This window comes from Staurois parvus, unplaced genomic scaffold (assembly GCF_062004578.1).
Source record: "Staurois parvus isolate SC_StPar_1 unplaced genomic scaffold, SC_StPar_1.0 ptg000220l, whole genome shotgun sequence".
Classification (NCBI taxonomy): Eukaryota; Metazoa; Chordata; class Amphibia; order Anura; family Ranidae; genus Staurois; species Staurois parvus.
The window spans coordinates 240,324-266,284 of NW_028318016.1; the positions used below are offsets into that span (position 1 = coordinate 240,324).

Here is a 25,961-nt window from a genome sequence, read left to right on the forward strand (position 1 = left end):
AATTTTGACTTGCCTGTGAAAATGAGGATTCTTGGAGTGGAGTGGGGTTATAGGGGAAGGCCCCGTATTCCAAGGAACTGGCCCTTGCCATCACTCAGTCCAGGGGCCCTCTTATATGGGGAAGTCTTGTATCTGTTTTCTGCCATTTTGTTCGTTTTCCCACCTTTTGGTAAATGCTGCTTTTGGGAGTCCCAGTGGTCAGAGGTTAATATCTCTGCTGCGTCCTTAAATGAGCGTAAGAGAAGGCACTATTTATTCTGTAGCCATTGTAAAATATTTTTATTCTCTAACACCCACACCAACACCCACCTCTCCAGTTGCTTTTTGCTTAATGTCCTACTCTTAAAGATGGAGCCATATTGTATTCTCAGAGATCAAGATCTCTGCTGTATCCTTCAATTAACTCCAAGAAAAGCATTTTACAGTGAGTACAATAAAAAATCTTTTTATTTTTTTTTCTTCTAGAAACTTTGAGAAACAAAACTGCTTGTGAGTTGTATATACCAGTTTAGTGAATATACCTTCACTAAATTGGGAAGTAATTTATTGTACAGATATGCTCAAGATGAATTTGAGCTTTGTAAGATTTGTTATCAGAAATACAGTAAGCATAGGTCTGAATTTGTTATCCTAAATAACGAAAAAAAATTCATATTCTTAAATGTTTTGTGTTGTAGGAACGAAACGTTGAAGCTGTACGAGGTGCTAAGGATGAACGTGTTAGAGAGATCCGCAATGCTGTGGAGATGATGATTGCGAGATTGGATACCCAGCTTAAGAACAAGCTTATTACACTTATGGGTAATCAAAGATTCAAATATGGTTCTTTAAAAGAAAGCAGTAAAAGGAGCCATGCAGATGCGTGCAGATTTGATAAGAACAACTTGCTTTTGTCTATAGATTGTAAAGGCCTGACTGAGATGTTAGAATTTTCATCTTGTAGCTCTTGGATCCTGGTTTCAATTCTCTCGAGCAATTCTATTTGTGCCATGCTTGTATATGTCTTCTTTTTGATATTCTACATTTTTGAGGGTGTTAAAAGTTGCATTTACCCTTGTACAAAAACAGCCCCATAAATTTGGTTTGAGTCACCTTCACACTATTGCACCCCCCCTCTCCTGCGGGCTTGGTACCCAGATGGTGGGAGTTGCCGGGTAGAGGGGAAGAAAAGCAGTGAAGGTCCATTCACTGATCTCCGCTAGCTACTAAAAAACTGGAAACAAAATGTATTTTGTCACTTCGAGTTCCAGGAAGAAATTAATGAAGCCCAATCTGTGGTCTGTTGGCTTCAGTAGAGGGCAGGGTAGGCATTAGGGGTCTAAAAGACCCCTGATGTTCAAGTAAAGAGAACCTGTCAAAGCAAAATGCAATCACTTAGGGGGCCTGTCAGCCCCATATGTGATAGCAAGAAGTTAAGTGAGGAAAAAAGGGTAAAAAATTAAAGTTACATCAATGGTCTTCTTCATTCCAGATATTTCTTCCTGAACACATAGAGCCCTAAATGCAGGTACCACTGAGTACATGCACTTTCTCTCCCCTGATGCAGTAGCTCTAAACTCAGTGTTAGAGTGCTCACTCCTGTGAGGGTGGATGTGAACAGTAACGACTCAATGTGTCTTAGCAACACCCTAGCAATAATGCAGGACAGCAGATGTAATCTCTGGGATTTTTTGGAACATATCCCTGCCGCCTCCTCATGCACACATCAGGTGATTGGCAGCTTATGCTGTTCATATTTCTCTGAGACTGTGTAGAGGAGGGTGTGTGTGTGTCCAGTCCCTCCCCTCAGGTCTCAGATTACACGCAGCTCTGTTCTGTGTAGTGTCTATCAGATCCCTGTCACCTGGAGCTCAGAAATGCTGTGTAAACTGTGCACTTTTAAAGGCTGTAGAGAAAAGAAGGCCGTAGGTAAACAAGTACAACTTAGTAGGAGGATTTGTTTCATCTGTGTGTCACCTAGTTTAGTCACATCACTGTGTATATGTGTGAGGGTTTACTACCACTTTAACTGTTTTATAGTTGGTGTTTGAGCATATATATTTGGAATAGCATTTATTATTTAGTGATGTGTAAAGGGAAGATTTTGGCTTTCAGAGGTTTAACACCACAAATAAAATACTATCAGCATGAAGTTTGCATATAACAGAATTTTGCTGCTTTCATTCCTAGGCCAGAAGACTTCTCTAACTCAGGAAACAGAGCTTCTTGAATCGCTTTTACAAGAAGTGGAACATCAGGTACGCTTCTGAATTTTTTTGCTTTTTTTAAATTGTGAAAGGTTTTTTAGAGCTAAATTTTATAAAACTGAGGGAACATAAACTGGAACAGAAGTTTACAATGTACTCACTATGGGCACACAGGTGTGAGTGGAAACTTTTGAAAAAAAATACTTGTACAGGGGCTAAATCGGTTTCTCAATCTTCTTGTCCCTCATGACAATCTACTTGTCCTGATGATAAAAAAAACATAAATTTAACGAAAACTGTATTTAAATCTGCTTTAAGTAATTTCTGGGGCTTTTAAAAACAAAAGGGGCTTTATGGCGACTTAAATGTTTAATATTTTTAACATTTCACTGTTTATCTCCTCCTTCTCTCCCTGCCTGTCTGCCTACAGCCTGTCCCCGGGGACTAGCAGGGAGGGGAGAGACCTTGCAGTGTAATGAGCACCGATTGGCTGCTCATCAGGAAAGGGGAGTGTCTGGCTTATCCTTTATCAGTTTCACTGCCAGAGCTGTTTTTGCGTTATTTGCACAAGTTTAAAAAATCGTTTTAGGCCTGAAGATTACACAAACCCTCAAACATTGTATATTTCTGAAACCAGAGATCCTAGAGAATAAAATAGTGGTAGTTCCAATTTTTTATGTCACATATTATCACAAAGGTCTAGAAAACACAAAATTTCAATAAAAAAATACACTGAGTTAATTTTAGGACACAAAAAGCAATAAATTATCCAATTTTTTTGTAAAATATAAAAAACGAGGTTGCAGCGAGTAAATAGATATCCAACATGTCAAACTTTAAATTTGCGTGCGCTTGTGAAATGGCGACAAACTTTAGTAACCCTATATTTTTTATAGGCGACCTTATAGGTCATCAGTATAGTGTTAGAGGAGTTCTGGTGCTAGAATTATTGCTCTCATTCTGGCGTGCGCAGTGGTATGTAACCTGTGTATTGCAATCAACCTTTTGATGTGTACTGTTTTTTTTTTTTTTATCACATATGGGACAAAAAGTCCCATATGTGATGATTTTTGGTGATAGGTTCTCTATTTTTGAGACATCCAGGGTCTAAAAGACCCTGCATGTCTCCCCTGTACTACACTTAATGTAATACGGTGCACATTGCACCGCATTACGTCCTTTCCCGGCCTCAATGACCGGGAATCTGTCGAACAGGGACTCGGAAATGACGTCACATCACCTCCGGGTCAGGAAAAGAAGGGGAGGGGAGCGTAGCGGATATGTCCGCTCTCCTCCCTCCCCTATACCACATCCTGCAGCACCCACCGAACCAGTCTCGGGCCCGCAGATGGGCAAGCGGAGCCCGGGACATATATCGGGGGAGAGGCTGACACTGGGGGCTTCTCCCTCCCTTCTAACTGGCAGAGCCCGGGAAACCTCACGCCGGGGGCGCAGAGAGGCTGCCACTGTGTGAAAGCAATCGGCGACAGCGCTGCCGCTGATTGCTTCACCTGTCAGGTGATCCCTGCTGCTTGCCTGCAGCAGGGCTAAAGGCCAAAAAAACTACCTGCCAGGCACTACATTTTCCGAGTGTTGGGCGATAGGAATTGCACATCCCTGGGCACATCTCTCACTTTTATTCCCATTCAATTTTGCTCCACTTTTTATAAATTGTTCTCAAAGCTTTGCCTGGAAGTTGAGATTTATTTTTGTGAGCTTCTGTATTAATGGAACTGTTTTTGTTATTATGCAACCGTTGTCACAATTATGTCAGTTTCCCTTCAGGAAAAAATCTTTATTGTCCCTTCAAAAAAAAAACAGATTAAAATATTCAATATAAAAATGCAAACAAAAATTGTAGATTGAAAGTTTGAATCTCTTTGCTGCAGGTCAGATGCTTTCATAATTAAGGTCCACTGTGTGCTCTACCATTTTTAGGCTAGGTTCACACTAGCCACATTTTTGAAAAGCGATCCAGATTGAATCATTTTTCAGAGTGCAGCTAAGCAGCTGCTGTCGAGCATTCAGGAAATTATCCTGCTGCCTGTTGAATCTGAATTTGTTTGAATGTCTTTTTGTTTTTCATTTCTGGCAAGCAGCAATTTACAATGGAGCTAATGCACTACAACTACAGCCTTTGGCTCATAGCCCAAGTGATCCCTGTCATGATGCCGCTTTAAACTTTCCACAATGCAAAGCAGCACGACTGTAACGTGTGAACAGCCCCCTCTAGCTGTATTGTGGACTTTAGGTAGGTGGTCGGAAGGGCGTCAACCACTTTTTTTTTACCTCCCCTTGACATGTATTCCATGTGAAAGGAATTAGTGGTGTGTGCCAAGGTACAATACAATAATTAACATGCAGTGTTTTCTTCGGAGAACTGAAAGGCCATATACCCACTAATGAGGTGTTTGGGATACATTTTTGCGTTTAAATTGATACTTTTATAAAAATACTTTATACTAATCTTCCAGTACAGAACACAGGCTTGAAACTCTTAGACCCAAAGTTATAGGCTGGCACCTTGAGTTGATTGAACACTGACAAAACTTTTGAGGACATGTCCCCTTACAGAGAAGTCACTTTTAGCCTAACTAGTTTATTCATTTACAGTGGATATAAAAAGTTTACAACCCCTGTTAAAATGTCAGGTTTCTGTGCTGTAAAAATAATGATAAATCATTTCAGAACTTTTTCCACCTTTTTAATGTAACCTATAAACTGTAAAACTCAGTTGAACAACAAACTTAAATCCTTTTAGGTGAAGGGAAGTAAAAATGAAAAACTACAATAATATGGTTGCATAAGTGTGCACACCCATAAACTAATACTTTGTTGAAGCACCTTTTGATTTTATTACAGCACTCAGTCTTTTTTGGGTATGAGTCTATCAGCATGGCACATCTTGACTTGGCAATATTTGCCCACGCTTCCTTGCAAAAACACTCCAAATCTGTCAGATTGTGAGGGCATCTCCTGTGCACAGCCCTCTTCAGATCACCCCACAGATTTTCCACCGGATTCAGGTCTGGGCTCTGGCTGGGCCATTCCAAAGCTTTCATCTTCTGGTGAAGCTATTCGTTTGTTGATTTGGATGTATGCTTTTGGGTCTTTGTCATGCTGACAGATGAAGTTCCTCTTCATGTTCAGCTTTCTAGCAGAAGCCTGAAGGTTTTGTGCCAATATTGACTGGTATTTGGAACTGTTCACAATTCCCTCTACCTTGACTAAGGCCCCAGTTCCAGCTGAAGAAAAACAGCCCCAAAGCATGATGCTGCCACCACCATGCTTCACTGTGGGTATGGTGTTCTTTTGGTGATGTGCAGTGTTGTTTATGCGCCAAACATATCTTTTGGAATTATGGCCAAAAAGTTCAACTTTGGTTTCATCAGACCATAACACATTTTTCCACATGCTTGTGGGAGACTTCAGATGTGTTTTTGCAAAATTTAGCCAGGCTTGGATGTTTTTCTTTGTAAGGAAAGGCTTCCGTCTTGCCATTCTACCCCATAGCCCAGACATATGAAGAATATGAGAGATTGTTGTCACTTGTAGCACACAGCCAGTACTTGCAGCTCCTTTAATGTTGCTGTAGGTTTCTTGACAGACTCCCAGACCCAGACCTCTCGTTTTTCAGCAATTTTGGAGGGACGTTCAGTTCTTGGTAATGTCACTGTTGCGCCATATTTTCTCCACTTGATGATGACTGTTTAAACTGAATTACATGGTATATCTAATGCCTTGGAAATTCTTTTGTACACTTCTGGCTAATACCTTTTAATAATGAGATACCTCTGATGCTTTAGAAGATTTCAGTTTGTTTTTCAATTGTACAGTTTATAGGTCACATTAAAGGTGGAAAAAGGTCTGAAATGATTTATCTTTGTCTCATCTTTTAAATCACATAATCCTGACATTTTAACGGGTGTGTAGACTTTTTATATCCACTGTACTTTGGTTGTCATTTATAGACCTGTTGGTACAGTAGTTTGCCTTGTTGTTGCCCAGCCTTTTTATTTATTACTTGTGGATGTCTCGGGGGCTAAGAATAATAAGCCTGTACTATACAATGAAGATAAAAGGATTTTTGATCTGCATATGAATTCCATATCTTAAAGTACAGTATAGGACGTGGTCTCCCCTCCCCTCTGTTCTGGTGTGTTACTTTGCATTGCTTGCTACAACATTGAGGACTCATAGACTGAGTTATAGGGGATGCTCGGGGGACATGTTCTGATGAGCTTTGCCATTCTTCAGTAATCTGTCTTCTACTGTACTCCAAGATATAGAATGTAGAGGTAAGTCAAAATTCCCTTTTTTTTGTAAGTTCGTAGAACATTATTAAGGGAGTTAAATATACTATACAGAAGTGTATCTACATTTTCCAGGAAAATGTTTTAATGAAATGCTCTCCAAAATGTGGGACCCTTAAAGGAGAAGTAGGGCCAAAATTCTTTTGGCCCTGCTTCTCCTGTGGGTCACAGAAGTGTACTTCTGCACTCCTGTGACCTATATTCAGCTGACAGCGGACTAAAATCCTCTGTCAACTGACGTCTCTGAGCTGGCCCAGGCTCTGGAGAGAGCCTGACTATAAAGTCAGGATCTACCCAGATTCCTCACTGGCAGTTGGCTCTGCCTCTCAGCAAACCGCTGAGAGCCTGATCCCAGCCGCTGCTTTCTCTCACCACAGTCCGGCGCTCCAGTAAGCAGTCACCACCTTGTTGCTCACTGAAGACTGAGAATGGAGTGATTAACAGCAGTCTTTGATCCCTCAGTTCTCAGTCTTATAGGTGGCAGGGGACAGCTGCAGCATCGAACTGATGAGTATGAATGGGTTTGTTTTTTTTTTTTGTTTTTTTTTTTTTTTAAGTCCCAAACTTCTCTTTTAAAGAAATTTTCAGGTGACAACTGCATACTTGCCCTTTTTAAGATTTCTTCCTTTAATTTTGGATAAAAAACTTTATTATTTGAATACTTTCACATTATTTATTGTTGTTGGTAGTGGGGGTGATTATGGTTATTATTATCATTTTTATTGGTATTACTGTTTTTCAGCTTCGTTCTTGTAGTAAGAGTGAGCTTATCTCCAAAAGTCCAGAGATTCTTATGATGTTTCAGCAAGTTCATAGGAAACCCATGGCTTCTTTTGTTACTACACCGGTTCCACCAGATTTTACCAGGTTACATCTTTTTAATTCTAAAATGATAGTTCTAAATATGTGTTTTATATTTGTCTAGAAAATGATCATGCTTTGTTTTTATGTTGGTTGTGGTTATGAGGGAGGAAATAATAGCAATAAAGCCCTGGTGCTGAACACGTGACCTGCTAACCCTTATGTGCAGCCTGTTGAGTGCCGAGTACTAGGTAAGCACACATGGAATGGCTCTCAATGTGCTGGTTGCATCCTAGCACCTGCACACTCAAAATGTAAGCAAAGGTTGCCTGTGTGCAGACTGCTGATCTTGCATGCTGGCTGCTAAAGTGTCGGCCACATCCCAGTGGCGGAATCCAAGTGTGATAATCAGGAAAGGCTATTAAATTAATAGTTATACATACAAAACAGCTTTTCACACCTCTGCAGTGTATTACCACATGCACATTAATGTGCATTGTATTTAGGCAGCCCATAAATAGGTTTAAATGGGTTGTCAGTGTGCCTTAATGCATTAAAAACCCACCTGTGCATTGTGGTGTGCTGTAGTGCAGGTGCATTATCCTTCACTGTAACAGTGTTGGATGGAGCGCTATTAAAAATTAGTAGCACCTCAATGTATGCACAGTGTTGCATTCATTACTTGCCATTGTGGTAACTAATGCATTTTACATGTTGATGTACTGAAAATTTTTTAATACTACTGTTTCTTGTGATTTTCTAGACATGTCAGGGGTGCACTTGCGGCCTCATAGAATTTACCCTTTGCGTTTTTTTTGTTTTTTTGTAAATTCTTTATTTGTAATATTAACGAAACAAACAGGAGTTGAGATTTTTGTCATATCCAGAAAAAAAATAATATAGCGCAGACGTTGGTGAACCAGCATTGGTGAAGCCATCCATCTGCCTTTTTAAAGTAAGTACCTTTCCGACAGCAATTGAACATGACAAACAAGGAGCATCAAGCCTAAAATACACAAGTTCATTTAAGAAAAGGAATTTCCTGAGTTAACCAGTAGCTAGTCAGGTACCAGACCGCAGTCGAGAACACTCCTGTGTGTGGTGGAAAAAACAAAATAGCAATAATAATATTTAAAATAAATAAATAAAAAAAAAAAAAAGTGATGAGATAAGGGAAGGTAATGCAAAGGGGAGCATGTGATGTCTGGACTCCTGCATGAAAAGACATCTTCCTTAGCCCTTGCAGTATCCACAGCACTTGGTTATATTTGTGAACCTACAAGAAATGGATCTTCAATTTTCATGCAGCAAAATCCAAAAGTTTTGCAGGTTACAAAATGGACAAGTGTGACTAGGCACTGTATTAATAAAAATGAGTTACTACATTTTAAGGGAAAATAGCTTTTGATATGACAAAACATGCGGACTGTCCTTTTACTTGAAATAACAGCTTAGTCTAAATTTTTTTTTTTACAATGAAATGGGAAAAGCAAAGTGGATCAGTGTTTTTCCCTAAATATTGTATAGGTTCTCTCGTGCATCGAGTTTGAGTTCAGACTATAATTGTGTTTTTCTTAAACATGCACAAATATTCTCACTAAAATGGAAGCCATATTCCATTAATTCAGAGGGTGATGAGGATGTTTTCAAATGTTCACCTTTACAAAAAATCTGTAAGGGTGAACTAACACCAGAGCTCTTCCTCACTTCCACCCCTACCGCCTAGGTTCTTTTTGTACTTTCCTCCCATGATCCTGAGCAGCCAGGGCTCCTGCAAAGCTGCTCCACCAGTCCAAATATTTGAAATCGCCACAGATTTTTTTTTTCTCCTATCCATCTAGTGCCACCAGGAGAGGTCCAGCGGAATTAGAACTGGTCAGCACTATCACGTGGATATAGGAAATTTGAGATGCTCTTAAAGGTTGTCTTCACTCTTGCAGGCCCAGGTCCACAGCCAACTGTTTCTGTGATTTCTTTGTCAAGCTGCAGCTAACTGAACTAGGGCAATGAGCGACCAACAACAGACCGTGTCTAAACTGAGCCAGAATGGCCCTAATTTCCATTCATTTTTGCAGAATCTTATGGCTAAAAGCCTGCATAATGAAAACGGTCTTTAAAAGACTCCATGCATGCTCTTTGAGGATGATGTCTTTTTTGGTGAGACACATGAACAATGTCAAAGGAGGGGAAGGTTCAGCAGAGATAGATTTCACTCCTTTTGAACCTCTACCTCTCCTAGATGCAGAGCACCCAATTGCTCCACTCAGGCTACAGCTTCATCACCTAAGTTCAACCTTGCTTATTAGGAAAGAATTTGGGCCACAGAGCCCTACAAATTTTCCCCAAAGCCCTCTTCCCTGTGAAGGGGTGCTCTCACTCCCAAGAGTGTAAGTGTGCGTGTGTGTGGGAGGGATTTGTTAGTTTGCCTCTGTCTGGGTCACCGATATCTCAGGCCTGTGGGTTCAATTGGTGTTTTCCCGAGGGGTCCAAAATTTAGTGCAAACTCTACCTCCTTACTACTTTCCTCTCTCAGATCAACCAAAAACAGTTAGATTTGCAGAATACCCTGGACAATCTCTTGCCCCAGGGAGTGGTTGTGCATGTACCTTCACAAGGCAGGTTCATAGGGTTCTATTCAAGTCTGTTCTTGTGTCACCAAAGCCCCATGGTGGGTATTTGTCCTATTCTGGACCTCAGATTCCTCAACTTCCTTCAAATTTCAAAAATTTGCAAGGAATCCGCAAGGTCCGTTATTGCATCCCTGAGACAAGGGAAATGACATCGAAGATGGTCTCTCTCCTCTCTCACCTTGTGCTTAGCAATTAATGTGAAAGAGACATCCCTCGGTGATATTCTCTATGACCGTTCTAGGGCTCTTGGTAGCCACCTTTCGAGGCTGCTCCAGCACAACGTTTTGTCAACCTGGAATAAGAATGCTGCTGTCCAGCCAAGCAGGAAAGTCTCTAGCTTCATGGATCTCTAGTCCAGACTTGACAGTAGGGAAGTCTTCCCTGCCTTATTACTGGGAAGTGATAAGATGTCAGCCTTTCATGCTAGGGAAGAGTGCAGCCTTGGAAGAAGCAAGCCAGATCATCTCCTGTACAGAAGCTCACTGTCCAGCGATCTCTGCTGTCCACTTTCCAGCAGTGGACAACTGGAAAACGGATTACGGTCTCCCCCTGGATCAAGGAGAATGGGCCCCATCACCCTGACATATTCAACCTGATATGTCAGAGATGGGGGACCTTGGATGTGGATATCTTGGCCTCAAAATTTAACAACAAACGGATCTCCTTGTGGCCAGTTCCAAAGATCCTCTAGCACTGGCATCAGATGCCTGGAATGGAGGCATAGATTACCCAGAACTCAGATGGGGAATTGTCAAGTTTGTGTTCTGCTTCATGTACTCCACAAAATAGAGCAAGAGAAGTTGGTGATTCTCATTGCACTGAATTGGCCAAAAAGGACCTGGTATACATACATAGTCAGACCTAGAAGGCATCCCCTGGCCTCTTTCCAGCAGGCCAGAACTAGTTTCCCAGTGACTTCTGTTCCATCCTGCCTCTTAGACACAAGCTTTAAGGACATAGCTGTTGAAACCCAGGTCTTAAGAGACAGAGGGAGGTGTCTAAGTTTGTCATTCCTACTTTGATAAAAGCAAGAAAAGCCACTTCCAGAAAGGTCTATTATTGAACCTGGAAAACCATCTTTGCCTGGTGTGAACAATTTCTTGGTTCCTCAAATTCTGGCCTTCCTGTAGTCTGGAGTTGACCAGAACTTAGCCTTCAAGTGGAACTAAAGCCTTCTTAAGAGGGTTGGATGTACAACAAACCAACACTGCTAAGGAAGCTGTCATCTTAATCTCAGTTTTATCTTCAGTTGCCATGGAGTACAGCACATGTGATCAGTTAGGACACCAGCTATTTAATTGCTTGACTGTTTGGTTGAGAGCGCACCCTCACCCTCCTTATACTTATGAGTCCTCACTTTATCCAGCATTGTGCCTGTCTGTAAGAGCTATTGGCTGGTGTGTGTTCCTTCCAGAGCGGGTCCTGGCACTTCTCCACCCCCAAGCAGCTGCACCTATACTGTGGAAAGGGGGATTGGGCATCAGCTTTGGGCAGAGGTTCCTTTCTGTTTGCAGGCTCTTTACTGTCAGTACACATATGCAGTCATACAGAGTTCTGCTTACAAGTTACTGACCGTTTCTTGTAGAACATGTACTGTGAAGAGTGTGAGGACGGTATCCCACAGATCCTCCTTTACCTTCATGAACTTTTCTTTATGAGACTTTAAGAGGTATTTGTGCTCTTGTTCTCTTTGATTCCTGATCACAAGTGCTACTGTCTCCCTCAGCAGATGAAGCTTCGGGAATAGATTGTGGTCTTCCCACTCTGTGTCTGTTGTGCTTTATCCTCCTAGCCAGGTTCCCAGTCTGCCATAAAATTTGGTCTGTGCATTTATTATTTTTTGTTAATAGGTAAACTTCTCCTTTAAAGGCTGTCAACTTAATAAATTCTCAAAACTGAATCTATTCAGTCACTCATACTCTCCCTTCATCACTGAGATTTCTTGGCATCATTCGCCAAAAATTATGTTTATTTAAACATTCCCATCTTTCCAGATCTTCTGCAATTTTTTTTTTGTATTTAATGATATGCAACACAAACAAAATGGCAACTTCACGTATTACAGTATGGGATAACCGTTGCATAATTGCAGAATCTAAGAACAAGTGTAATGCTCTATTAACAAAATCGCCTATGATAGTGGAACAAAAATACTGTGGTAAATGGACAGTAAGCCATGAATCAGTGGTTGAATACTTTGTGTAGCTAGACAAACTGACATCACCGTGACTTTAGTGAAGGGTCCCTCTAACGGTCGCTTAGAGTCATTGGTATCTGAGGTGAAGTCTAATGTGGGGTAGCCTACCACCATCTGGCATACCAGGTTTTTGTTGTATATTGTGAAATTAAAGAGGTATGAGAAAGGGGGGAAAAAGTAGAGAGGAAGGGGAATGGGGAATAAAGGGGAGGGGGGGTGAGGGTGGAGTTGGAGGGGAGGATGAAGGGGTAAGGTAAAATTGTGGGGGGTGGAGGGTGGAGTTGGCGGGGAGGATGAAGGGTAAGGTAACATTTGGCGGGGGCTGTCTGCTCAGGGAGCATGGAGCAACAAGGGCAGAGCGGGTAGCACAATTCTTAGTCACACGAGTGAATTTAGGTATATTGTAGGAATTCATCAGAGACGCAAAAAAGTTCCCAATAGAACCACCTGGTTTTGTGATCCTCCGATTTATCTCGGAGCTCAGCAGTCAGATTCTATATCTATTCAATATCATCTACTCTTGCAAGCCATTGAGCTACAGTGGGTACAGACTGTTGTATCTATTGGCACGGTATACAGGCCCTGGCAGCTTTAAGGAGCTATTTGAAGAGGGATTTGTGGTAACGTTTTCTTGACATTGGGATAAGGTTTAGAAGGACATCAGCTGGGTCTTCCTGTAAGGAGATGTCTGTAAATTTGTGAATAAGTTGGAGTACAGGTTGCCAAAAGGTTTGAAGCTTTGGGCATTCCCAAAAGATATGTAATATGGTACCTGGTTGTTGCTCAGAGCCAGCATCGGTCAGTTTTTTTGGGAAAGAGCTTTGCAGGGTCCTGTACCAGCGGGTGATAATTTTATGGGTGTTTTCTTGGTACATGCTGCAGAGGGAAGATATTTATGTGCAAAGAAGAGGATTCGGTTCTTTTGAGGCACAGTGAAGATGACACGCAGGTCATTTCCCATTTCGCTTGAAAGGGTGGGGTCGCAGTAGCATAGCCACTTTTTGTTGCCTTTCCCTTTGACCTTGCCTCAGCCCCAGAGTAGTTCACAATGGTCCTTGCACCAGTTCTGGGTCTGAGGCATTTCAGTCTTTGGATACCCAGACAATCTACTGCCACAAGAGCAGACCTCCTTGGCCTTGGACTCCAATGTTTCAATCACAATACTGACCTTGGAAGACTTCAAGTAGATCCTGAACATTGAAGCATCATTTCTTGGAGTATTTGTATCTTCTCCAGGATATCTTTCAGATCAAGGTCTTGTAGCCTAGGGAAAAGTTGATGAAACCGCAGAATCGGGTTCTGCAACTTCAGTGCCAAGGTCCGTGCTCTGATTGATTGTATCCATTTTTGGAACTGTTCTATTTGCTCAAAGAACTTTTGCCATGGAAAACTCTGATAGTCTCATAGCGTGGAACAAATCTGCGCAAGATGGTCAGGATGATCCTGTTCGTTCTTCAAACAACATATCTCGGTCATGGTGGCTTCTGTATGCAGAGTCATTGGAGGGCAGGTTTCTTTTCTTCCCCTTCACTGAAGATTGTCATAAAAGATGCCAGTTTTCTGGGATGGGACAGAGTTCTGGACCATCTGTTTAGGTTTTTTTGGTCTCAAAAGAATCAAAGCATCTAATCAACCAATTTAGTTTTTTGCATCCAAAGAAAGTCTTCCACATTTAGCAGCAAATTATTTTCCTAGCAATGTGAGAGGATTATTTCTTACTTTTTTTGGATAAATATAAGTATTAACAAAGATCTCATAAATAAAACAAACTTTACATAAAGCACAACTGTAAATTCAGTGCAATATTTCTTTAACCTTCAAAAAGCTCCCTGAACCCCTCCCCCCCCTTCCGCTCTCCCACAATTTCCTGTTCACCTAAAAGCTGCTCAGCCTCTCATGCGAAGTCATCAAACTTGTCCACACCTGTGGATCCAATGGTTAGGTTGGAGGAGGTAGACTAAGTAGACTAATCTTAATAAGTGCATGGTGAAGGAGTCCTAGAAATCAAATCTGCTGGGTAAGGCATCTCTCAACTGTAGCTTGCTTGTATGTAAGCTATCAGCATGCCTTTTTTGGAGTGGTGGGAAAAGACACACAACTTTCAACGGTTGCTGATTCTGGGTGTAAATTAGTTTTACCATTTGTGAATATATATATACACACATACACACACTGTAAATTAGTAAATATATATATTTTACTAAGGCCTGCAATTGGTGCTTAAGCTCCAAGTACTACCTTGTGGAAGGGATACATTTTTTTATTTATATGTTTTAACATCTTTAATAGATACAAGCACTCTTACTTGCATCATTGTACTAAAGTACACAAGTCATAAAACACATACTGCACAGGGGGGAAAAAACATACTTTAATTGTTTTTTAGATGGAGTAGTGAAGGCAAAGGTAAATGTTTCTAGCTTTTCTTATGTTTTCTTGAGCTCATGTATTTGCATAATTTTATTTTACAGTGAACTGGTTCCTTCCTATGATTCCACTACATTTGTTCTGGAAAACTTCAGGTAATATTTTCTGCTTTATTATGTTATAAACTTTTTTGTCTATCTACACGTAAAAGAAAATTAAACCTCACTTTGAAAAAAAAGATATTCAAGTATGTATTTGTAACACAAAAAATAGGTTTCTAATCTCTAAATTCTTTTTTTTTTTTTTTTTTTTTGTTAAATTCTTCTTTGATCTGACTTAGAGTGTGGCTACGTTTATTCTCTGTGATCGTTATGCATGTAGGAACCTAGCCACCTTTTCTTGCTTGCCCCTAAGGGGGACTCGGAACTATGGACTATGGGAAATGTAGTTTGCATAGAACAGTGCACTGTTCATCTAATCATATGGACCTGGTGGAGAAAGATTCAGAAGCTTGTAGAGGACATTTGTCTTGGAAATTCGCTTTCAATTAATTTTCCTTACCGTGAGTGCCCGCAGTTGGATGCACAGCAATCCCCCATAAAGCTGTGCGAACTTCGCTGCAACCGTATTGCGCCCTCCACTTACCGCGACTGCAGCTTAGCCCCACGATTCCTGCGTCTCCAACCGGTGTGCAAAGGTTTAGCTCTTTTGAGATGTGGGGAAATGGAGCTCCAGTAATCCAGGAATAAATCAGACGATACTCCCAGGTTAAAGTTGGAATCCACTCTGCCCGGGTCTAACCCCAGACACCTGTTTTTATTATCTTACAAACCACACCCCCCGCACGGGGCCAAGTCAATCCCCTCCCACAGAGCAATGTATAGGGAGTGTCCATACACGAGAATGTCCATCCTGCTCGGAGTGCAAAGTTCCCTCTTAACCTATACTAAAACCAGTTAAACCAGTTTTTTTCTGTCCTCCCCGTAAGCTCGCTTTGGAGAGCGATTTTTACATTATTTACATGCTATTAGCTCCCAGCAGTATGTACAGTGTCTGTACAAGCATCCCTTAGATTAAACAGTGCCAGTCTGTATCTGAATGGGCCCAATACGATCTTTATTAAAACACATCCATCCAGATACAGTTCAGGTCGATAGCGGCTTGTAGAGATAAACATGAGCCTACACGCGGAGTTCGCACTGCCTGGCGCCTGGCCATACGAAGTCCATGTGGTACTATGCTGCTGATATGTGGATACAGGCCCGCGGCCTACCGCCTGCGGCATTCGCATCCAATGCCGTGGTGGCATACACGCCAGTCTAGAAGCGCAGATCTGCCATCTCATCCATTACCGAGCTGAGTACTGTAATATATACATTGTAAATGCACATGGCCTAATTGCAGCCTTCAGAGCTTTAATTAAGCCACACGAGAGACATATGAATAACACTAATATATGACACATTTAAAGGACAACCTGTAATAGAAAATTTCCATGACACATTGCAAGGAGATAGAGAAACCCAGTAAGAAAAAATTCCATCAAAAATAGATTACAGGGCCATTAACTAGTGAACATTTATGGATTATATTTGGGAAAGAAGGATATTTTATAGTGGTAATTTAAGGTTTGCATCATAATGTTGCTCTTTTCTTAACACCTAAAAACTGACTGGCAAATTGTATGTTAAAAGCCAATCTGCTTTGTTAATGTAACCAGTTAGTTTGCCTTTTCTTTACTTGTGTATGGAGAACTGTCATCATTACCCAAGCTAGTGTAATTATTCTGTTTTCATTTAGCTTGACTGTGTCTGCACTGTAACTACAGACAAGAAGTGTGAAAATGGCATTTTCTCAAATAATGGTTTGATTCAATGCCACTCTTAAGAGCCAGAAATTATTTTTGTGTAGTATTGCATTTATCCAAGCTCTGTAGAGCGCAGCCTCAGCATAAATTTAGCTACAGTGCAGAAAATGTTTGCAGGCCAAGGCTGACAATAAGAAAGGTGTCAGGGATGTGAATTTTGCTTTTTACAAATGTCTGTCTTCAATCACGTTATGGTGGAATAGATGGAGTTTGGCTAAACTCATTCAGAGTGTACTTCAAACAATGTGTGATCTTCAGATGTTGCATAAATGCATTGCACTGTAGAAAACTTAATTTATGTTACATGCTGCTAGCAAGGAGACAAATGTACAGTAAAGGCTAGTACACATTACTAGTTTTTTTTTTTTTCTTTTTTTTTTTTGGTTCAACCCAGCGGGCCGAACGAAAATAAACCTGACAGCTCAGGAGGAGCTGCTGTACTGCCTATCCGATGTTAGTTCAGCGATCTTCCCTGCTGTTCTATTGTGTTCTGACAGGGGCTGCCACCCAAGCATTGATTCCTCAGTTCAGTTCACCAATTCTGTGTAGGATAATCACTCCTCCCTTCGCTTCTCGGCCTTTTGGCTAAGATCAAGTGTAGTATCTGTTCTTATCAGTGTCCAGTGGGGGTGCTCCCGGCCATTCTAGCTTTGCGGGGATGGCTGTTGTATAGTACCCTCACTGGTATGATGGGGGTCTGGAAAGCTATTACCGGGGGACAGAAACTGGGGAGCGCCACAAGTTAAGCTGGGGCCCTGGGAGTAATTCCCCTGAGAAAACTGGAAGGACCCAGTACCTCCTGATTTGAACGCATCTACCTTGGTCTGGCCAGGGGCTGAGGAGGCAGAAAGTCCGCAAACTCAGTGCCCCCTGAGTAGACGCTCTCAGGGGTGCCACTAGTAACACCTGGGTGTGGGACCCCACTGTGTGAACATGGCACATGGTCACTGTTTTTACACTCTTTTTGCACAGCACCCCAAGGACCAGGCCTTTTGGCTAAGTCCAGGGCAATTTTTGCTACGGGCCTCAGGGCCTGGTCTGTGCACAATTTGGCACGGTACCACTTTTTTATTTTCTATTTATTTAATTTAACACCTCCCACGTTTGTCACTTTTTCTTTGCTTATGCGTGTGTTTTCACTGGATGGTAGGGTGTGGGTCCTCGGGCCTACCCTGAAGTCTAGGGGGAGGATGTGTGGCCTTTTGGTTCCTTCCTCCCCTGATCCCTAGGGGGCTCTTCTTCGGGGGAGTCCCCTGACCAAGTACTGAGTGTCTGGCTTCGGCTGGACACAAGGAACGGTGGTCCACCAGGCCTTTTGGCCAGGAGGACCAATTGGGAAACCTTGTCCCCGTCAGGAGCTTCGTGCCCCGGGGGATCAGGGTAAGCGGTCCAAGCCCCTTTAGGGGTAGGACACAAGCACACCCCTAAGTGCACTTTTTCGTGTGGTGTTTTGCACTTGCACTTTTTTTGTGATTCACTTACGGGTTTTTTCGTTGTAGTTTGCATGTTTGCGGACTTAAAAAAAAAAAAAAAAGAAATCAATCCTCCCTTCAGCTTCAGAGTTTACCCCTGAAGCAATTGCTGTACAACAAGAGTCAATGCAGCCAATCCAGGGGTTGATGGTCACAGATCCCAAGAGTTTATCAAGCTTCTGTGGGCACCCCCTATTTTGGTCAATTTTTCTTTCACAATAATAGAATTAGCGCCATTCTTCTATTTTGTGGGGGTGTGGTGAGATCCACTTTATGGCTGAGTTTGCAAGCTTCAAACAGTAGTCTAGAAACCGAGACCAGGACTTCCAGTGAATATATTTCCTTGTCCAGAATACCCAGTGAGCACACCAGTCTATTCAAAGCAATGGAAAAGCCCAACCTTGCTTAATTCTGGCAGCGCATGGGAAATCATCCATAATGCTGCCAGAACACGCAGCTCTTACTGTATATAGGCATTGCTACTACAGTCCATTACAACACACACACACCAATTAAGTATTTTAAGGTGAAAGACAACCTGGAATTCTACTTTGAGATCAGGTAATCCAGAATACTAGCATAATTCTGAATTACCTGATCACAGGCGCATGACTCCATAAACTGTGCTTCAGCTTGGATGAATGTGATTATTGGACATATAATTCATTACTACAAAATATTGAATTATCTTTGATGATAAACTTCTAAATGTCCTTGATGCCTGGCTGGGGGATATTTTGTGCAATTTTCTGTTATTGACCCCAGAGCTGTCTAAACACTGGTGTACTTTGGAGCTCCAAAGTATGGTGTGAGCTTGGCTACTATAGTGCTATGAATGCAGAAATGCTCAGATGGCCCTGTACATAATAGCAGATGGCTTCAATTTATTTTGTCCTTTTATAGTAACCAGTGAAACAAGCAAATGTTAAGTAATTCCATATTGAAAATGCAAACTAAAGACCTCTATTTTGACACTAGTGATTACTTTCAGTTTGAAATTCTTCTTGGTTTTCTGAATAAGATGGAACCCTGTTGAAACTGCACTCAAATTCATTTTTGGTAAAACGTTGAGGAGCGCAGCATGGACAGGCTTCAAGTGACCTGTAGTGACTTCCATCCCTATGAATATTGCTTGGCATTAAAGTTTGCACAATATGGATTTTTTTCTTCATTAAAGATAAATCTTGTATGCATGGGTTTAACTGTTCCTGTGGAGCCAGAAAATCCACTATTCATAAACTATATGTTTATTTTTTTTTGTGTTTTAAAGTACATTTACACTTTTTTTCAGCCAAATTTGAATAACCCCACCTTTTTAGATTTGTTACATTTCCTCTGTCACATAGCGTAACTGCTTACATTTTATTTTTCTGAAAACTCCAAACTGAAGTTTTCCTTCACTTGTCTATACATCCTTACATGGATCAAAATCTGGCTGATCCTTGTTGTATGGGCAACTTTGGAGAATCAGTGTCTCAGAAGTAAAGATAGGCAAGGGTTCACCAATCTGTAAAAGCTGCGTCTAAAAATGTTGAACAATTTCATAATAATGTTCCTCAAAGTAAAATTTCAAAGACTTTAAATATATAATCATCTATAGTATATAATTTCAAAAGACTCTTCTTCTTCCCTATGTAACAGTAAACCAATGAGGCAGGGGTTGCAGTAGTCAAGGTGAGAGATAACTAGGGAGTGAATCAGAAGTTTTGTGGTGTCATTGGGTAAGAAGGGTCATATTTTGGATATGTTGCGGAAGTTGAGATGGCAAGATTTGGACTGTGGTTAGATGGGGCCAAAAGATACATATCTTGGTCACCTTCAGAACTATAGTAGTGTCCCCAATAATGCAGGATCAGCCTTGATCACTGCCAGCACTTGTGTTTAGGAGCCTGGGGTGGTCGGGAGGCCGTAGCTCCTATGCTCGACATATATACTTTTTTCTGGCAGAGATTTCTTTCTTACATGAATGCTCAACATTAGAAGAAATGGTGGATGTGTGGTGGAAGATTCTAATGTTGGGCATTCATTTTTCCTGGCAGAGATTTCTTCATCCACATCAATTGATGTGACAAGAGAAATCTTTTAGGTGGTTCTTTATTCGTTCAGTCTGTTGGGCGTACATGTAAGAACATCACATGTATGCCCAACATTAGGAGTGTGGCAGAAACTCCTAATGCTAAGCCCATACACGTAATGTTTGTGAAGGCCCTAAAATGCCAGAACAGTCTAAATATCTTCCCCAAATTACCTCATTTTGGAAAGTAGACACCCCAAGGTAGTTGCTGAGAGACATGCTGAGTCTTACCTGCGATTTTATTTTTTTGCCTCAAGTTTTTATAAAATGATTTTTTTTTTTTACACAAAGTTGTCACTTGACTGAGATTTCTCACACACATCACAGGTATTTATGGTATTACACCCCAAAATACATTCTGCTACTTCAACTGAGTATGGGGATACAACAAGTATGAGACTGTTTTGGAAGCCTAACTGCGTATGAGGGCCAAAATCCAATGAGCACCTTCAGGCTTTCAAAGGGAGTAACTTGCGTGTTTGATTTGTGACTACCTGTGACAGTTTTGGAGGCCCTAAAATGCCAGGTTAAACAAACACCCACCAAATAGCACCCTTTTTGGAAAGTAGACATTCCAAATCACTTGATAAGAGGCATGGTGTGTATGTTGCAGATCTCATTTGTTGCCACAAGTTTTTGGAAAATCATCAATAAAGGGGGAAAAAAAAAATAAAAATTTTTTATTATATATATATATATATATATATATATATATATATATATATATATATATATATATATCTATATATATATATCCTGGCATATACCTTGGAGTGTCTACTTTCCAGAAAGGGGTCATTTGGGGTTGTTTGATTTCCTGACCACTTATTATAGTTACAGAGTCCTTAAAATGCCAGGATAGTACAAATGTGCAAGTTACACCCTTTGAAAGCTTGAAGGTACTCGTTGGATTTTGAGCCCCCGTATCTGGCTAGGCGTCCAAAACGTCTCACGCATAGTATCCCCATACTCAGGAAAATTAGCAGAATGTGTTTTGGGGTGTAGCTCCACATATACCCATGGCATATGAGGAAAAAAATCCCGCTCATTAAAGTGACAACTGTCCAAATGTTTTTTCCATTTTCCAAAAACTTTTTGCAAAATCTTCAAAAGAGTAAACATGCCTCTCCGTAAATAACTCTGCTTTCCAAAAAGAGGTCATTTGGGGGTTATTTGTACTGTCCTGGCATTTTAACTTCTCAAAAATTGTGATGGGCAGTCAGAATCAGAGCTGCTCAAAAATAGTAAAGGGACACTTTGAAAACACATCAGATCTCAATGAGGAAAAAATAACATGCTAGATATCTATACTGATATGGACTGGGTAATGTGTTAAGAACGTAAGGATGCCCCATTGTTTGATGGAAATGAAAATTATCAACCTACAAAGGACTGAATTCAAAGACACCCCGAAAATCAAAGTGAAAAAATGATGCAGCAGGCTAGTCCATTTTGCTGAAATTTCATTGCAGCAACTCAAAATGGTACTCAATAGTTTGTATGACCCCCATGTTCTTGTATGCATGCTGCTTCTAATGAGCCAATGTATGGTTTCCTGGGGTATTTCATCCCAGATCTGGACCAGGGCATCACTGAACTTCTGGACAGTCTGAGGTGCAACCTGGTGGCATCAGATGGAGCGTAACGTGATATCCCAGAGGTGTTCCATTGGATTTAGGTCAGGAGAGCATGTGGGCCATTCAGTGCTATCAATTCCTTCATCCTCCAGGAACTGCCTGCATGCTCTCGCCATATGAGGCCAGGCATTGTCATGCACCAGGAGGAACCCAGGACCCACTGCACCAGTGTAGAGTCTGACAATGGGTCCAAGGATTTCATCCCGATACCTAATGGCAGTCAGGGTGCCGTTGTCTAGCCTGTAGAGGTCTGTGTGTCCCTCCATGGATATGCCTCCCTATACCATCACTGACTCACCACTAAAATTGTCATGCTGAATGATGTTACAGGCAGCATAACGTTCTCCACGGCTTCTCCAGACCCTTTCACGTCTGTCACATGTGCTCAGGGTGAACCTGCTATCATCTGTGAGAAGCACAGGATGCCAGTAGCGGACCTGCCAATTCTGGTGTTCAATGGCAAATGCCAATCGAGCTCTAAGGTGCTGGGCAGTGAGCACAGGGCCCATTAGAGAACATCGGGCTCTCAAGCCACCCTCGTGAAGTCTGTTTTTGATTGTTTGGTCAGAGACATTCATGCCAGTGGCCTGCTGGAGGTCATTTTGTAGGGCTCTGGCAGTGCTCATCCTGTTTGCACAAAGGAGCAGATACCGGTCCTGCTGATTGGTTAAGAACTTTCTATGGCCCTGTCCAGCTCTCCTAGAGTAAATGCCTGTCTCCTGGAATCTCCTCCATGCTCTTGAGACTGTGCTGGGAGACACAGCAAACCTTCTGGCAATGGCACGTATTGATGTGCCATCCTGGAGGAGTTGGACTGCCTGTGCAGCCTCTGTAGGGTCCAGGTATTGCCTCATGCTCCCAGTAGTGACACTGACCCTAGCCAAATGCAAAACTAGTGAAAAACAGAAAAGATGAGTAGGGAGAAAAATGTCAGTGGCCTCCACCTGTAAAAACTTTCCTGGTTTGGAGGCCATCTTATTGTTGCCCATGTAGTGCACCTGTTGTTCATTTCATTAACACCAAAGCAGCTGAAACTCATTAACGACCCCCTCTGCAACTGACCAGATCAAGATCCCAGGAGTTTAACTGACTTGATGCTATACTCTGATTAAAAAATTTTCCTTTAATTTTTTGAGCAGTGTACATTACATAGTTTGTAGAAACTATAATTTTCACACAAACCCATTAATATACACTTAGTGCGATTTGTTACTAAAGATATGTAGCCGAAAACATTTTGGCCTTCATTTATGAAGGAATGTGATTTTATTGGATATGGTTTATAACAGAAAGTAGAAAATAATTGTTTTTGTTACAAATGTTTATATATATATATATATTTATATATATATATATATATATATATATATATATATATATATAAAAATCCAGTGGTGCTCTCGAATATCACCAATAGCAAGCTCTGTGTGGGGAAAAAGTGAAATTAAATTTGGGTACAATGGTGCATGATGGAGCAATTGTCAGTAGTAGCACCGTGCAGAATAGCAAGAAATGTCCTGGTCATGAAAGGGGTAAAACCCTCTGGAGGTCAGGTGGTTAAAAGAAGGGATGCTAGACTGTGGTAAATATGGCCTTGTCCCAACTTTTTTGAGATGGGTTGCTGCCATTAATTTAAAATTTACAATATTTTTTTGTAAAATTTTGGGTAAAAGCGTACATTTTCTTAATTTAACCGCCTCCTGCCCGCCATATAAAGAAATGATGGGCGCAAGGCGGTTCTCTCGTTCTGGGAGGACGTCATATGATTTCTTCACACTCTAACCGCGCGTGCGAGTCTTTGGGGGCGCGCAGTGCGGCGATCGGTGGTGCGCTGTGTCCATCAGCGGAAAGAGCCGATCACTTCGGCTCTGTCATGTGATCAGCTGTGTCCAATCACAGCTGATCGCATGTAAATAAGGAAATGCCGATTATCAGCATTTCTCTTCTCACGAGCTGTCGCGTTGACAGCTTGTGAGGAGAGGAGAGCCAGTATTTGGAATTACTCAGATGGGACATCTATCAGTGCCCTGATGATCAGTGTAGCCCCATCAGTGCCACCTGTCAGTGCCCATCAATGCCACCTGTCAGTGCCCATCAGTGCCACATATCAATGCCTACTAGTGCACATCAATGCCACATATCAGTGCCCATCTGAGCTGCTGTTCAGTGCTAGTCAGTGCTGCCTATCAGTGCCATATGAGTGCTGCCTTTCAGTGCCCATCAGTGATGCCTGTCAATGCCCACCAGTGCTTCCTCATCAGTGCCCATCATTGCAGCCTTATTAGTGCACATCAGTGAAAGAGAAAAATTGCTCATTTACAAAATTTTATAACCGAAACTAAGAAAAAAACTTTTTTGGTTTATAAAAAATAAAAAAAACCCAGTGGTGATTAAATACCACCAAAAGAAAGCTCTATCTGTCTCAAAAAAAGATAAAAATTTCATATGGGTACAGTGTTGCATGACTGCGCAATTGTCATTCAAAGTACGACAGCGCTGATAGCTGAAAATTGGTCTGGGCAGGAAAGGAGTGAAAGTGCCTGGTAGGCAAGTGCTGAAACATTGTATATGTTTTCTATTGTGAATAAAATAGGGGTGTGTGAGATTTGCAAATCATTGCATTTGGTTTGTATGTATATTTTACACAGCATCCAAACTTTTTTGGAATTGGAGTGTATTTCGTTATATTGTGTGAATGGGAACAAAAAGTGGGGGGTTCTCAAATTTGCAAAAGTGAAAAATACACTCTTTAATAGAAATCAGATTCATGAGAGTCTCCAAATTTTTAACATCTGACACTTGGGTGAGACACATCAATGTACTTGACTTTTTTTTGGGTAATATTGCATGACATTTCTCTCACTGACAACCCAGAGGTTGTCTTAAAATGTACACCTATGTCCAGAGAGCATTACCAAAAGGCATTACTTATCTGTCTTCTAAATGCTACAAAGGCTTGCATTCCTAGCACATGGAAAAAACAAGCAACACTTCTGGTGTCTCAGTGGGTTTCCAGGTTGAGTGGTATATAGCATGTGGAACACTTTACTTCTGCCCTTAGGGGACAATCTGAAGACTACACAACTAGGTGGTTTAACCTCAGTGATTCTCTAACCCCACCCCCCTTATACATTTAAAGAAACCTGGTGGGTACCTTAACTGCAGATGCATCCGATAATGTTCCCTCCCTCAAACACTGAAATGCACTGGGAGGTGGTCTTCTGTTATACTATGCACTGATTCGTGTATGTTTGATTGTGGTTCTATTCGATAATACTGATTCTAGAGATTAGGCGCTTTGTAATATAATTGTCAATTTGCTGTATCCTTCAAATAAAGAATAAAAAAAAAAAACTAAGTTTTTTTGTCCCAAAGTGTATCTAAACCCAAGAACAAAGACTGATTGTATTGCAGATTATGAAGGCCAACACACATTTTGGTGCCTCGAATGTTGGACCTGTTCCTGAGTATATTTGACCTGTTGATTCCAAAAATGTTTCCCTGTCAGCTGTAGGTTTTGAGATGCGGCATAAATGCCATATACCACTCTTCACTCTGGTTGCCCCTAAAAAAATCATGTTTTATTTAATCTCCTTGTAGCATGAAAGAAAAAGAATAAAAAAGTAGCCATAAGCTCTACAGTGCTCAATCTGCAAAAATAAAATGATACAAGTAGCAATAAACACACACCTCATATACAATCATAACTATAATACATTTAATACCTTACACTTCTGAATTCAATGTTTACAATGTAAAATTACAGTTGGAAGTACATAAACACTCTCACTATATTTGCTGACTTGTATGCAAAAACAATATTGCTCTAAACAGAAGAGCAAGATCTTTTTAAAAACGGACAACAAAATATACATTTGTCAATATTTAAGAAACTACATCGGATGCAGTCTAGCCAATGCACTTTTCTGAATCTGCACCAAAAATAACCCCAAGAACAGCTGTAAAAAGCAAGGCATCAATATATTTTTTTTTCCTTTGATGTAGTGGCTAAATAGGCTTTCTTTTTTCACACTTTTTTTTCTTTATTTTCAGCTAGAGATCCTGCCAGGAATACACTTTCTTTTTTAAGGTGACAACCATATACTGTATCTAGGAGGAGCAGCATTGTCACCCTAGGAGAGGAGTGTTTCAGGACTATATAACGCCTACAGTACTTGGAAAAAGTGTTGCACTGTCAAACAGAATCAATTAATGCAATAAGTAATTTACAGTGCAAAAATTCAATCCATAATAAAGTCCATTATTAACTCAATTCATAAAGTCCACCGTGAGTGGAAATAATCACCATGTATCCAGTGTGCACAAGAATGCATGAAGATTATTTATACTCACTGTGGACTTTATAAATTAATTTAGTTAATAATGGGCTTTATTTAATTTTTACACTGTTGATTAC

General features: G+C 41.0%; 1 protein-coding gene and 1 pseudogene across 4 annotated transcripts in view; both read left to right on the top strand.

Moving 5' to 3' along the window:
- The window catches only part of TRIM37 (tripartite motif containing 37), a 208,325-nt gene that overhangs the window by 57,926 nt on the left and 124,438 nt on the right, over positions 1 to 25,961 (top strand). For all 4 annotated transcript variants that reach the window (XM_089679183.1, XM_089679179.1, XM_089679181.1 and 1 more), the window contains exons 7-10: positions 678 to 801; positions 2,170 to 2,237; positions 7,242 to 7,366; positions 14,599 to 14,649. In XM_089679183.1, coding sequence (XP_089535309.1) covers positions 678 to 801; positions 2,170 to 2,237; positions 7,242 to 7,366; positions 14,599 to 14,649 — 368 coding nt within the window. The remainder of the gene's footprint in view (positions 1 to 677; positions 802 to 2,169; positions 2,238 to 7,241; positions 7,367 to 14,598; positions 14,650 to 25,961) is intronic.
- Positions 16,927 to 17,071, top strand: LOC149460835 (U2 spliceosomal RNA; annotated as a pseudogene).